General features: G+C 47.1%; 1 protein-coding gene across 1 annotated transcript; it reads left to right on the forward strand.

The window, feature by feature from the left end:
* Positions 1–161: 161 nt before the first annotated feature.
* zbtb16b (zinc finger and BTB domain containing 16b) lies at positions 162–15887 on the forward strand (the record flags this gene model as incomplete). The annotated part of the gene is made up of 6 exons (XM_084558340.1): positions 162–1984; positions 4566–4663; positions 7015–7101; positions 13342–13512; positions 14634–14801; positions 15658–15887. The coding sequence occupies exons 1-6, from the start codon at positions 813–815 to the stop codon at positions 15885–15887; spliced, it is 1926 nt and encodes a 641-aa protein (XP_084414466.1). The 5' UTR covers positions 162–812.
* Between the last annotated feature and the right edge of the window lie 107 nt (positions 15888–15994).

Here is a 15994-nt window from a genome sequence, read left to right on the forward strand (position 1 = left end):
TTGCGGTTAGTTTGAGGATGCAGCCTGTCAGCATCAGCGGAGGAGCTGCTGACGGTCCGACAGTACAGAGCTTCATCCAGAGGCTTAATCATCACCCAGACAGACATTTGGGTATTTAAATGTGGTGGAGAAAACGTGTCTCCGCGCGTGGATTGCGCATCGTTTCCGCGCCTCCGTCCTCCTGATAGTTTGATAACTTATTGGGGGGATTTTCAGCAGAGCGCCTTAATTGTCTTTAACGCGTCTAATCACGGACGTGCGCAGCCTAAATGAACTAATCAGCCCTTCAAGGCGTTGGTTAATGGCAGGCCTACCTGTTGAGGGCACGGATGTGTGTGTGTGTGTGAGGAGCTTGATAAATTGAACCGTCACCTCTCAGTATGCAGACGTTATTACAGCGACGTGACCGCTCTCAACGAGACCTCAGACTAATCACCTGCAATGGTAACTGTTGCTTTGCGCTTTATCGACCTGTTTTCTGCCTTTGGTGCTTAATTAAAGTACATAAACATGTAGGGGGCATCAAATAAAACATTTGAAGAAATCACTGAGGGGTTTATAGTTCACAGAATATTTTTTATTTATATATTTATATTTTTAAATCCTTTTGATTTGAGGATGGATAAAAGTGTTCACTGGAGTATAATTAACTGCCTTTTAGCTCATATGGTAAATGTGACAGACTCTAACGGTGATCCTCTCTCCCGAAAATCAGAGAACTGCTACCAGCTGAAGGCAAGAGAAGCAGGCAGAGCAGCCACACCTCATGCGCGGGCTCAGAAAAGGTCCGAGTGGATACGGGTTTGACAAACATGGGTGTGCTCCAGCTCCACAATCCCACTCACTCCAGCACGCTTCTCCAGCGGGCCAATCAGATGCGCCTGACCGGCACCTTGTGCGATGTCATCATCACGGTGGATGGCCAGGAGTTCCCTGCGCACCGCACCGTCCTGGCCTGCACCAGCAAGATGTTTGAGATCTTGTTCCACCGCAGCAGCCTGCGCTACGCCCTGGACTTCCTGTCCCCGAAGACCTTCCAGCAGATCCTAGAGTACGCCTACACCGCCTCGCTCCAGGCCACGGCCGAGGATCTGGACGACCTGCTGTACGCCGCCGAGATCCTGGAGATTGAGTACCTGGAGGAGCAGTGCCTGAAGGTGCTGGAGACCATCCAGGCGGAGGAGAGCGAGGAGGTGGCGGTGAGGAATCACAGCTCTGGAGACCACAGTGACCACAGCAGGGCCAGGCACTGGAGGCACATGTTGATGTCCAAGAAGCATTCCATACAGGACGGACCCAACCGCACCACTCCCACCGCTCTGCACCACCTAGCGCTGTACCACATGACGGACAGGAGCCCTCCAGGTCCAGAGTCGGAAGCGGCTCCTGAATCGAGCCCCAAGCTGGACGGTGAGGTCGACATGGAGAGTCTTCAGCGTGCTCAGCAGCGCGCTTCAGAGTTGACCCAGGACTCGTCCCTGGATCTCTCCACGAGTATAAAATCAGAGCGCATGCAGGTGGACGACGGCAACGGCTCCGAGGGCAGATCCTCCAGCGCCGGGGAGGGAAGCATGTCAGACCAACACAGGGACGAGGGCCCGGGGACGCCCCTGAGAGGCAGCGTCATCACCAGCGCTCGAGAGCTGCACTCGGGCCCTGAAGATGGAGGACAAGTGGGGGGGAACGCTCTTGACTGTTTTCCGGGGATCTCTGAGAAACACCTGGCCTCCATATACTCCGTGCCCTCCAACCACACAGGGGAGGGCATGCCGGTGTCCGTTTCCATGGCCCCGTCCTTGGGTGTGCCGCTGGACCCGAGGGCCTACAGCGGCCTGTTGCACCAAGGCTTGCTGCACAGGGAGCTCCTGAGCAGGCTGGGCCAGTTTGCGGCAGGGATGAGGCACGAGGGCCAGACTCAAGGCCAGCAGTGTTGCGGTGAATGTGGGATTCAGCTGCACAGCAGGCAGGCTGTAGAGCAGCACAGGTAACACACACACACACAAAACACACACCAGCACCACGGTTGTTACACTCTCCTGCAGCATCTCTCCGTATTTTAAATCAAATTTACTTGAATTATCCAGATTTAATACCTAATAATTAAAAATTATCTTAGTTTGATCAAGATTCTACTCGAGGCTCGACGTGTTTCCTGACAAACATGTTAAATAAAAGATGGATGTGTGCTGTGCGGTTTCCCGATCTTCAGGACTTCCTGCAGCTTTTAACTCGTGCGGTATTTTAACATCATGGGAAAGAGCAACATCAAATATGTTAATTTATTCCCACGGACACCTGCACTCACGTCTTAACAGTGAGACGTGTCGGGAAGTTTTGAATCGGGTCTTTGTGGGGGGCTTTGATATAAAGAAGGCCTTGGTGTCGCAGAGCGCCCTTATTGACAAAGCCTTATTTCCTAAATTCTCCGTGATTATTTGTGCAGACGTGCGCGCCTCACACAACGGGCCGTCTCCCTTGGCTGTTTGATATGCATTCCTTTGCATCAGCAGAGAGGAGCCTCTCTGCGGGGACCGGGGCTGGACGCTTCACAAACACGATGGATAACTTCTGCTTCACGACTCGCTCTGTTGTTGTTTTATTTATTTTTTACTTTATTTATGAGCCTGTCACTTTGTGTTTTGTCAAACTTTGCAGCCAGCTCAGTGACAACTCTCATTAGCTTGATTGCAGATGTTTCTAATTGTGCGTGCTCGGTAGTATTTGACTTGTCCCTAATAATTATAAAACAAGTCCGAGGTTCCTAATACGTCGCGGCTAACCCCCAGATTAGAATCACAGCTCTTTCCGCCCCGTTCGAGCCCGTGGCTGACATTTCAGCCTCGTGCCTCCGTTGAAACAGAGCATCCTGTGGGATATTTAGTGATGCGCGTGGCTTACTCATGGAGACAGGCGGATGTCCGCAGGTTGAAGGAGCCGCATTGGTGGCACTGCTTGAGGATGTAATGAAGTTGCTGTAGGCCTGCAACCAGGTCACTGAGCATACACCTGGCCTGGAGATTGACATTTTCTACTGATGTTCAGGAAGGGAGTTTCTCCTGTTCTAGCATGACAACAAACAGTTGAACCAGTCTGGCTCAGATTTAATTCCAAAATGACAAGACTACAATATGTCAGTAAATTGTAATGGTGACTGAAACATCTGTGCTACAAACCATTCAAGATAATTCATCGTCTGAACAGAAGCTCTGCTAAATATTCCCAGATTTAAACCCTTCACATAAATGCATCATTAGCTCATGAATATCAGGTTATGTGAGAAATATTTTTTCTGACTTTGTCCATAATATTTTACAGACTCTAACATATAATATGAAATAATGCGGAAGAGAATATAATTTGTCAGCCTGAGACTGATCTTCCTTTATTGGAAACAGAAAACTGCACCGAGACACTCAAACCTAATGAATGATGAGATGAAATACTCGGAATTAAAGGAGATTAAATTCCCTCTGAAATAACAATTTTTCACAAACTTTTATAGATTACTTTCTGCGAGATGAAAGGGTTCGGACCAGAGTCGGGCTAGGATCCACGTCCTACAACCTCCACCGTGTTAAAAATGAATAAATAATACTAATTACTAAAAACATCTGCACATAATTTAATTATAAATCTATTTAGCTAATTCGTTTACTTAAAATAATTTATCGTATGAATATCACTGGCGGCTGAAACGAAGGGACAAAAGCGGGAACTGGAAAATGAAACACAATAACAGTCCCCAGCTGGACCTCAAACCGGAAACATCGTGATTTCATGGTCAGCGCTTTAAACCTCCATAAGCCACCAGGACGCTCTATATTTATCCCCTCCAATGAATAGTTAACGAGAAAAGGGAAATACAATGTCTGGACCGTCAGGACGTTCTAATAAGTGTCACGTTAAGTGAAATATCATCAGTGGAAGTTGGTCAGCGGCGTTCCTGAGCGTGTGCGTTGATGTGATCTGTGTTAAACTACGTCTCACTTGTTTGGACCGTGTTCAGCCGCAGACTCTTTTTTAGGCCGCCTGCTCTGCTGTTAGCGGGGTGATATAAGGATAACAGTACAGATGCCTTGCATGCTTGGATTGTGTGTGATATGATATGATAGGTTTTGCTGCCGGCGGAGCTTCAGCGAATCATCTTCTTTTCTCTCTATTCATTGCAGTTACAGGAGAAGTGTGTGTGCGCGTGTGCGTATTATGTTGTGTGTGTGTTTGTGTGCGTGCCCAGTGTCTTGCAGTGCTGGCGGGTGGAGGCACGCGTATGTCTGCACTCCGAAATTAGCCAGATATCCCATTGTCTGTGTTCTTTTAGCATTCATGCGTTGTGATTCACAACTCCAAGGGCCTCTTACGCTAATGATGTTGCATTCAGCGAGGGATTCTTGCCGGAATTAAAACATGCTCCTCTTGTTACGAGGACAATGACGCTTCTAGGGTTTGGGAGACCTTACGGAACGAGGCGCAGATACTTTACTTTTTTTTTTTCTTTTTTATATTGTCTCGTCTCTGTTTTCTCGTGCGCGTTAACGTGCCTCACATTAGTGTTTGTCTTTCCACAGGAGGCTGCATAACGAGGAGAAGGGCAACGGCTGCGAGTACTGTGGCAAACACTTCCAGGACAGCATGCGGTTAAGGATGCACATGCTGTCTCACACAGGTAGTATTCAGTGCTCATCAGTGCTCTTGATACAGTGGTGCAGCCTTTCAAATGCACCTGTTCATACTACACCACACACTCACCCCTCCTCCTCCTCCTCCTCCTCCTTCATACCAGTTAGTGCTGCTCCGAATACTTGGATCATGCTTTCTTTTCCATGCTTAGGTCTATGTGCGTCTCCCTCCCTCTGCTCTCCTCTCCTCTCCGTTTGAATCGTTTCTGTGTTTTTTCGGAGACTCTGGCGGCTCGCCAGCTCGGCCCCTTCTGAGTGATGACATCATCAGCTGCCGGCAGGCCTGGGTGTTCTGCCAGTGTTCCGAAGCGTGTGTGATGGCTCGCTCGCAGATGTGTGTCCAGGAACACACTGTACCCAAATGCAGACTTAATCAGACCTGACTGCTCTCCCAGCTACTTTATCCAAAATAGAGAAAGAGGAGGGGGAGGAAAGGGGAGGATGGAGGGGAGGATGGAAGGGGGTGGGGGGGTGGTGGGGGGGATCAGGGGCTAAAAATGAAACTAAAACAGAAACCTCAGTTGGAATATATGTGTCTCTGTCCTCTCCGTCTGCTCTCTGAGGATTGTTCGGGGATGACATACTGCTGACAGATGAGAGAGAATCTTTTAAACTTCACCTGAATCGTCCCCTTTTCCCTCCCCCCGCTGCTTCGCGCCTCACCTCACTCCCCCCCCCCTCCGCCCCTCCGCCCCTCCGCCTCTACATCCTCTGCATAACCCTAAACACACACACATTGTCTTGCATTACGCTCCCTCAGACCTCCACAACGCGCTTTGATTTTCAATTCGCGGTGACATCCACAACAGCAGCACCTTTAACCTAATTTGAATTTTTTGCATAAACTCGCCCCATCCCAACGTGTCAACATATAATACTACAAAAAAATAAATAAAAAAGAAAGAGGGAGACGTGGATCTCATTTCTTTGTCACTGTGTATTTCGGTATAGCAGCCTTAGATCCCGCTGGTTGCTAAGGAGCGAGTGCTCCACTGCTCTAATGGGCTGATTTGGTATTCAGCTCGATGCTGGCTCTTATTTTGGTATGCCAGACAAAGTGTTTTGATGGAGGACGATTGCAGCCGCGTCTGGAGACAGTTTGATGGTTTATGGATGAGAGCACACTCCGTGCCTTTGACTGCACAAGACAATGCACTATGTTCTCTTCTTCCCTTATCACACAATCTCACACAACACAACACACCGCACTGGACAGCGTCACACAACATCAGGCTCTACAACGCCGCTTCAGTGTTACTACTATACGAGACGACTCTCTCCACCAAGTTTTATTGCCGCGCCGCGTAACAAAACGCACCGTTCCAAAACAGTAACAGTTTGTTTTCAAAAACTGTTGTGTTTTTTTTTTCTTTTCTTTTTTAGAAATGAGCAGATTGTGGCTTCTTTTTATTTTTTTCCGTTATTTGTGCGCAGCACTGGGAACAGTGGCACACTGTCTGTGTACAGAGGCATCGTAAGAGTTGAAAGAGGACCACATTTAGGCTGTAGCGCTCAGAGTTCCCAACGCTTGTGGGTGTTTTAATGAGTCATTTTAACTTCATTTAAAGCCAGCTGAGCAGAAAATAGATCAGTGAATGAGCCCTGGGCCAGTATGGATCTGCAACCGATTTACATCTCTGTGAGAGCCAACCCACATCCAAACAGCTGTGTGTGAAAAAGAGCGGATGTGTGTGTGAGTGTGTGTGTGTGTGCATATCTGTCCTATGTGTCTGTCTGTCTGTGCAGGTGTGAGGTGAGTGCACAACGAGGACTGAACGTTTCTGCAAGCAGCATGCATACTTGTGTCTTTCATGTCTTCATCAGAATAGACAAGGGCATTCCAAAGGTGAACTGGGAGCTGTAGTTTACAGTGTATGCGATGGGATTTGGGGTGTTGACTCTGAAGTGTTTTTTTGATAAAGGGATGTGCCGCAGGCGGGAAGCGTCTGCTGTAGAGAGAACACCCAGTCCTTCTGTGGCCTCTCAGGCAGACAGTCTGCTCACTGTTCAGAGACTGATAACAGGGCACGGTAAATAAAACTCTTCAGCTCGGCTCTCTTTTTGTCAAGAAGAAGGGCCGTTGCACCCTGTCTGGGGCTTTTGTTTGTCCCCAGTTGTGTTTTTATGGCGCTTTCCTCTGCTCCATTGTACTCCGCGCATTCGCTTCCTTGTGTTAACACCTGAAAAGCACAAGCGAGGCTCTTTGGTGACTTTTCAAACTGCGCCGCCTTTGTTCCCGCTCGTATTCCACGGCTCCCTTCAAATGTTAAATTAACCGACTACAATTACAAACATTTGTGTTTATGTCTGATCGAGATGTGTTTCATTTCGTCTACAGCTCCCGCAGAGGCGCTGGTGTGTGATCAGTGTGGAGCGACTTTTTCCTCAGAGGATGCTCTGGAGGCCCACAGGCAAACACACACAGGTACTTCACGGACACTCCCACCCCTACACACACACACACACTATGTTTAATTTAATCTGGACAGTATGCACCGAGCTGTCGAGTAAGCCGTGACTACGAGACTTGTGATCGTGGGTCTAAACTTGCTCGTCATGCTGGCTGGGTTAAACTGTTCCTGTCATGATGCTCCATAATTTATCAACAGCGAGGTGGGAGGCCCCCGCTCACATATCACCCACTAATATCTCCTGGCATCCAGACCCACCGCATGCCACTTTGCCCACAGCCGTAGCTTTACAGCGCTGGCAGTACAGTTTCACCGACATACTATCCTCACCTCCTTCCTGACAGCGGCTGTGAAATTATTTACCGCACACACACACACACACACACACTCGGCAGCAACAACACAAACACCTTTGTTTTGTGTGTCTTTTCAATGCTCTTAAACACCCAAAAAAATAATATCCATATCACATCCTTGTCTGGCATTGACAGGTGGCACTAGGATGAGTCAAAAATATTCTTTCTTAATAGTTGTGGGTTTTTTGCACAAACCTAAATGATGATTTGCAATCTGGACTCTTTCAGTTTGGAACAACCTGCCAGAGGAGCTGATGGCTAAGTTAGAAGGAGCTTTGCAGAAAAAAAAGAAAGCCGAAGGAGGCGATAAGAAAGACGACAATTAAAAACAAGGGCGTTTAGGTGCAAATTAAAAAGCTCTAAAATTAGGACAAAGCCACATAAAACAGTTTTTTTTAACCGAAAACTGTTTTTTTAATGGATAAGACTGTCTGTAGTGACTGTATTGATTAAATTATGAATCAATATTTTTCTTTGTACTTTAATTCAGAAAAGAAAAAGGCCGTATAGTCGTCAGGTGGCACATACAGTATTCCTGACAGTGTCTGAATCCACACCTTTTCTGCTACTGTCAGAGAAAGGTGATAACCCTCTCAGGAGCACTGGCACGTAACTGTAACTCCAGGTGGCACCCACAGTATGAATAGTTAATGGATGTGGACATGGAGGGGTGTTAACGATGCCCAGAAGTTTCTACCCTCCTCTTCCCGAGTTGTAAACATCCAGAGCTCGGTTTCAGCTTGGCCGAGTATCCGGGGCACGTTACAGGAGGGCATTGCTCTCTCATTTTGTCATGAGCTCAGCTCGGTCCGCTGTGACGCAGGACCCTTTTTTACTTTACTTTTCGACGTGGGCGCTCTTGGCCCGCGATAAACGAGCCGCGGGTTCGTTTTAATCGGCGGCGCTGAGGAAACGTGGGATCGACTCAATGCAAAGATTAACTTTTTTATTATTATCATTATTTTCTGCTAAAAAAGCACACCGAGTTCTGTCTGTGCCCATCGCGCAGTGCCCGGCTTTAATTCGCCACGTGGCATAACCAGTGAGCCAAATGAGTTTCCTCTTAGCAGATTAACACTTGTCAGACCTCAGCAGCTGCAGCGCTGCTGTCCACCTCCTCTAGAGGGGAAATAATGCTACTTTTGGGAAACCTTACTCTCAAGCAATTTGGCAATAACTGGCTGCGAGGCTAGTTTACAGTGAAAGTCTCTTTAGCTATTTTGATATGTCAGAGGTGAATGGCCGTGGGTTGCTGAGATCAAAGAGAGGAGGAGGAGGGGGAGGAGGAGGAGGAGGAGGAGGAGGAGGAGTGGGCTGGGGGGCGGGGTGGACTGTGGGAAGGGGGTATGTGAGGACTTCCTGAGGGCAGGAGGATCGCTGCTGGTGCTGGATGCCAGGACTGAGAGGAAAACAACATCATGTGCTGCTGTTTACTCCTCACCACAGCACTGTCATAGTCTCCTCTGACCTACTTGTCAGTGCCCAAAATAAAAGAATGGATCTGTCTCCGAATTGCTCTCATAACAAAGGGGTTTGTTTCATCACAGCGAGTCGAGGCTCTGGGGCACCGTGCTTTCAATTTTGGGAAACCCAAGACTGGAGCTTATCTACAGGACGCACATAAATGGACTGTATGTGCTTCAAACCACGCTGGCTGACAGTTTTTGCCACCTTGCCTTCAGGAAAACAGGCCTTAAGAGTGCTGCCTTTGTGTACTCACAGCAGCCGCACTGTTTCCACACATTACAGGCTGCTTCATCGAGTGAATAATATTACCTTCTGTCCAAACCCTAATTAAACAGTCCTGTAGTCTATTCAGATACAGCCTGAGCTTTCTAATGCATCCCTCTTAATGCAGACCTTTTAGCTCGCCTAATTGCGTGTCCGTCATCACACAGCGCCCTCCTGTTAATACCCGGTTGTAATTCATATAAGCCTTAAACTGAGCTGAACCCAGAGCTCTGTTTGGCCATTGTGCCCCCCCAGTATTTATTTTCACCGAGTGTTATGATACACAAAGCCGGCGGGATGACCTGTCACTGCACGTAAAGCGAAAAATGTGGTCGACGGGGGGAAAATACTGTAAACATTCTTGGAAGCGAGGGCGAACGAAGCGGCGCGTGACCTCACTGAACCGGTCCGGAGAATGGTGGTTAAACACGAGCAACGTATCTCTTGTTGCATTAATTATTGAGCCGGTCGTTCCTCACTCGGGTAGATTAGCAGTCTGCTGATGAACGCCCGGGGTTGTTTGAGGTACCGCGGCGTGGTTTCGTGTGCATGTGCTTCCTTGAGCGGGCCGCGTCTACGGGGGAGCTGTCTGCGTGGACGCGTACAGTAACATTAACGCACGGGGTCATGCGAGGTCTAGCACGTAATGCAGCCGGCATGACTGTGTGTGTTTAGCTGGGTGGCGGCGGGACCTGAGGACGGAGTACGTTTACACTGCACACTGGTGGGTTTGATCAGCACTGATGTAATATTGTAACCTGGAGAAATACTTTTCTTATCATGAAGCTAGTAGGGGATTTATTTTTTAGACTTCAACAACAATTCTGAAAGCATTTATTAAAAATAAATAAATAAATAAATGCTTAATTCTTCTTCAGCAAACGTTAAAACAAATTAATTTAACTGATAAGGAGCTCTGGACACTGGAGAATAATACAGCTTTGCGGTCATCACGGATACAATCTCTTGTTCAATTTGCGGCCGGGGTTTACTCCCAGATTCTCAGGGTGGGAAAACTTTTGTTTGCCGCTTGAAAAGAAACAGGCTGCGCTTATTTGTGAATGAAGGGATTAGCTTGAACACTTCACCCCAACAAGGACCATGATCCTATCTGGTTGCCTAGACACATGGTTTTGTTTCTTAGGCAGCGTGAGAGCCTGGCCGGCTCCCACCTCAGTTGGACTGAATAAGTGGCAGATGTACGAAGGCAGACCATGTTAAATCACATGAGCGTACACGTCGTCTTAGTGGGGATGTGCTGAAATAGCCGGACAACCTCAAACCGTCCTCAATTACTAACCTAATTGTGCATTAGACGAGCGGCTCAGCGATGTAATGCGCACAGTAAATGTTTATAATTTCTGCCTCGCGGCGGAATTGCTTGGAAGGAAATGATTATTCCCACTGTTAAAGCTCCACTCCCACTAAACACAATGCTCAGTCAGCTCTCCAGCCTTTTGAGGAATACCATTGATTACATGGTATTTACCCCTTTGAGGGGCAAAGGTCAGGGGGTCATCCTGTGCCTTAACACCCAAATCCCAAGCCCATTGTCTGGTTAAGGGTGAGAAAGCAGGGGGCAATGACAGCCAACTTTAGGGCTTATTCTCTCATAAAGAAGCTCCTCTGCACTTATTACCAAAGCTTACTGGAAAACTCTATGACCGCGAATCCTTTTTGTTTGAAAAGTTAACAGAGCGCAGTGAGGCGAAATGCCACCACTGACACGTACAAACACCTCCTCGTCTCCAAAGGTTGTTTTTTTTTTTTTTTGTTTACACTTCAAGATATTATTTGGTATTTTTATTTTTGGCATCGCTTGAGCAGAATAAAACCGAAAGAGAGAGAAAAAAAATAAATAAAAATCACTGCTGAGCTGTTGTCACTGTGTGTCAACCCAAGATCAAGAGTGAGATTCTTGTGACAGAATATTTGTCATACTTCTTTTCTCAAGTTTCAGTATTGCGGATGACAGAGGGATCAGGATATACATCTGTGAGCGTCTGCGAGTGTGTCAGGGAGTTTACCTCCACAGACAAATGTTAAACTTCCCGAGCAGACGAGGAAAAAAAAAAAAAAATGAGAGCTGCACTGAAACAGGCGTTTGCGGTATACGTTGGTTAATAAAAGAGAGAGCAGAGAGAAGATGATTAAAGTAGCTTTGAAGTATCTAACAAGGTGGATAATATGCTGTTGAGTTGGTTGAGGGCTCTGCTCCGCCTGCAGCTAAGACATAGGAACAGAAAGCGCTCCCCCTGCTGGCTGCAGCAAATACTGCGAGAGAAACTGGTTAAAGGGCATGAAGGCTTCACATCTTGGGTCACGCAAGATACTTCATTTTATGCTCCTTAAACGTCTTTAGCCATTTTTAGATAGATCATTATCCAGACTCTGCTGCTGCTGCTGCCGCCGTTGCACAGTGAACTGGCAGTAGTTAAGTATGAGTCAGGCAGAAAGTGAAGCTGGTTAGACAGTGAAAGGATTTCCTGTATGGTCAGCGGATAAGGGGAGAGGGGAGGGCGCAGAGGCGTTGAGAATGGAGGGTCTTTTGTCTACAACTAAAATATTGTGATCCATGGGTGAGAAAAGGGCCTTGGTCATTAGGCGACAGCATAAAGACAGGGATTGTAGGAGTTGCGTGAGGAGCCTATGACTAATGGGCTTGGTCAATGAGGGCCTGAACCTCATTGTGTGCCCCTTTGTGCAAAAGTCCACAGGCCAAAGCCTCTGAACAGGTGCAGTTCATTCCACCAGATCGCCTCCCTGTAGGATTGTTAAGATCAGGGAATGTCTTTCATCCCCATCTTTTTCTGTTAATGATTACAAATTTATCTGTTCTGTAAACGCCGTTTTTAGGGCGACATTTCCAAAACAGGGCTCAGAGAGAAGCTACGTAGCGTCTCGCTTTTTGTTTCGAGCGAACTGCGGCGCGTGGATTAATAAACAACGCAGAGCGACGGTTTTTGATTTGTCCCTGAAAATGTGAATTTGCTTGATTGTTTCTTTTTCCTTTCTCCTCTGAACGGGCTCGTCTGTCTGTTAACTTGATTGAACCTAAAGCAAGTGTCTGACACTCTTCCCTCTTAGTATGAGTGTGCTGTATCCCTTTCCCTGCGTTAATTCCAATTTAATTGCCAGTTGCCTCAAGGCACTTCAATAACAGTAACAAATGATTTGATTTAGTGGACCTCATCAGACTGCATTTTAAATGCGACACAGCAACCCCACTTGAATTCCAATGAAGTGCTGGCACAGTCCTCTGTTTACTAATGATCCTCCGCTGGAGATGTCTGATTGAATCTGAGTCAGGAGCAATGGGACCTGCTAGCATTGTAAATGATCTGCAACCTGAGCAGACAGAGAAATAAGGACCTCATAATCTCACATTAAAGCCTCACTCTCCAGGACATGCACATTATGTCTAATGCCGCTGATTAACCAGTCCCTCAGTCTTACCTCACATATGAATTTGCATCGGTGTGAATGCCAGAAAGGATTTGAGAGCCGGCGTACACAGCCTGTAGATCGAGTGTTGACTGTATGACAGCCAATGGATCTTCTTCACATAGCCATTTTGACTTAAACTACCCTGCCAGCGACTCCCTATCTGTATTCCTCTCCACACTCTGTGCAACAGGAAAGCAGCCCCAAAGAGATGCCAGGTCACACACAGGATTAAACTGGATTGTGTTTTTTCCTGCAGTCCTGCCTTTAATGGCTTGATATCACTACTTAACATTCTGCACGGAGCGCATAGTGTAGGCATCATTTAGGGTGGAGCTACTATCAGCTGCTCTTTGAGCACAGAGACAGAGGACTTCACAGGCTGGAGCTGACTCCTGATGGGGAATGAAGAGAATAATTACACATCTAACACACCAGGAAGGAGCCATTGATTGTGTGATTGGCATGCTGTGCATTGTGTGGGAAATTCTTAAAGAAAACAATGACTTTCATGGTTTTAAAATAGAACGCATAAAGACTCACAGCTGAAAGTGCCTCTGGGCTTTTAGGGGAGTTAGTTTAGGTAGAGGCACTTGCTCTTTGAAAGAAGCTTTTCCCTCAGAGGACTCACACAAAGTTGAAGTGACCCAGTTTCCCCACTTAAGGCCCTGTCTGTGTATGGTACTGAAATAACTGTGCGTCTGTGTCTTGTGCGTTCTCCAGGGACTGACATGGCGGTGTTCTGTCTGCTGTGTGCAAAGCGCTTCCAGACCCAGAAGGCCCTGCAGCAGCACATGGAGGTCCACGCGGGCATGCACAGCTACATCTGCAGCCACTGCGAGCGCCCCTTCCCCAGCCACACCACCCTCAAAAGACACTTGCGCTCGCACACGGGTAAGAGGCGGATCGTTCGCAGGGCGTCATTGTTTGTCGGCGGTGTCACCTCCTGTCACAAAACATGAACATTTGGTGTCGAGCGCGTGCATATGTCGAAGACGAGACAGACGGCTGTGTTTATTTTCGTATATGGGTTGATTTCCTTAGGTTATTAGCTTTAAGGTTTTAGTCAATTTGCATGCATCCTCTCCCACCCTCCTTTCTCCCCCTCTCTCTCTCTCTATAAGATGACTCACCTCTCCGATGACAGCACTGTACCGTTATGGCCGGTGCATATTTTGGGCAATTTCATCCTGTTTATATTTTGGGTTCTTAGACAGCCTTTGGGCCTCTGCAATTCACGGCTGTCAGTTCTAGTGTGGTTCACCCAAAATGATAGAGGAAACCCAAATAAATATTGAAGGAAAAGCAAATGGAAATGACTTGTCTGTGTGTTCTAGCGAGGGTGAGTCTTGGAGCCGCGGGAGACGGAGAGATATTTACTGAAAAGATGTCCCCCTTTCTTCTTTTACCTTAAATAACACTCCCAGCTGTCAGGACGGCTTGATGTCTAGACAGGAGAAATACATAATTGATGTGAAGAGACAGAAGTGAAGGGAGTTTTGGCCATGGCAGCGTATCTTGTTTGTATGCCATTCTGCTTGGAAGTAACATTTTGTAAATGTCATCTGCTCCACAGTGGGGTGGGGGATTGGGGAGAATGGGCCTGTAATGAGGAGAGCAATGTATCCTCTGACTTGGCTGTTGCTGTGGACACTGAGATAATGAGGCACATAGGTCATTGGAGATGAGTCAAACCCTCAGCCTAGGAGAGAAATAGATTAACTACAGTATAGAGAACAGAGCAGCACATGCCTGGAGGACTTTTATTAGCTATTAGCACACAGCCAAGAGGAGTGTCCTCATGTCATAACATTAGCAACGTCTGAAAGCACATTATTTCCCTGCTTGATATGCATGTGCAGAAAGGCCCGTGTGACTATTTGACCTATGCAGCTACATATGCCGTGTCATACCGAGGATAAAGTTAGCCTTTCATGCTTTCTCACAATAATGGGCTGCGTGTTGTGTGTGTGTGTGTGTGTGTCGCTGTGTCGGTGACACGACGGCGCTTCCAGGCGATCACCCGTTTGAGTGTGAATTCTGCGGGAGCTGTTTCAGAGACGACGGCACGCTGAGGGGCCATAAACGCATCCACACGGGAGAGAAGCCGTACGAGTGCAACGGCTGCGGGAAGAGGTTCAGCCTGAAACACCAGCTAGAGACACATTACCGCGTGCACACAGGTGAGGGTTCAGAGAGGAGAGCGAAAAACTGCTAATGTTGTGGATATTTTAACTGAATGAAAAGACCAAAAACAACAACAACAAACACAGCCAACACTTGGATTTGATGCCGCATTCATCATCCTGCCGCTCGTCATTACATGTGAATTAAATCATCCCCCAGAAATGCACCATTCCCTCCTCCATGATAATAAAAACTATAGTGTTTCGCTTTTACAGGAAATTCTTTTTAAAGTATATGTTTGTGACCCACTTTTCAGCATCGAGTCTTAAGCAGGAATGACAGGGTAGGAAGGCAATAACGCATTTGAGGAAACAGAACAACAAACACACACATATGTTTAAAGCTAAAATGACAGTGTGCAAAGATTTATTTTTTTAAATAAATAAAAAGGGAGAACATTTATGATAAGGGGAATTAAACATTTTATTCCAACAGACTAAATGCAGCACCTAAACGCAACGTTTTTGATTGTTTTGCGGGTTTTAGCTGTTGCAGTGGATAAGGATATGGATAAAAGGGGACTGTGAGTGAAATTACTTTACGCAAAAACAATTTAACGAAATCAATAAATTGTGCAACAGAGCCTACATTTTATTTCAGCTTAAATTTTTACCGACGACTATCTGACATCTCTCTGAAGTCGGAAAGAAAATACATTTCTGGAAGCTGACTGAGCAATAATTAGTATCAAATTAAAGGCAAACCCGTTTAAGTCTAATCCTTGAACACACACACAGACACACACAGCTCTATGAGTACAGTGGACTGAAATAGAGGCGAGTGCCCCGTCTCACCTGGCAGCCGTCTGGCTCCAGGTCTACAAGGTTAATGCTGTATTGTTGAATTTTTTAGGTGAGAAGCCATTTGAGTGTAAGCTCTGTCACCAACGGTCCAGGGACTACTCGGCCATGATCAAGCACCTGCGCACCCACAATGGCGCGTCTCCGTACCAATGCACCATCTGCCAGGACTTCTGCCCGAGCCTGGCCGCCATGCAGAAGCACATGAAGGGCCACAAACCCGAGGAGGTGCCGGCAGACTGGAGGATAGAAAAGACTTACCTGTATGTCTGTTACGTCTGAGCAGGACTTGGACACCCCTTCCAACCCCACCCCACCCCACCCTTGCCCCCACCTCCACCCTTGCACAGTCTGACACACAAACACACCTACACACTGTTGGGTGAAAA

The sequence above is a fragment of the Chelon labrosus genome (assembly GCF_963514085.1).
Source record: "Chelon labrosus genome assembly, chromosome: 13".
Lineage (NCBI taxonomy): Eukaryota > Metazoa > Chordata > Actinopteri > Mugiliformes > Mugilidae > Chelon > Chelon labrosus.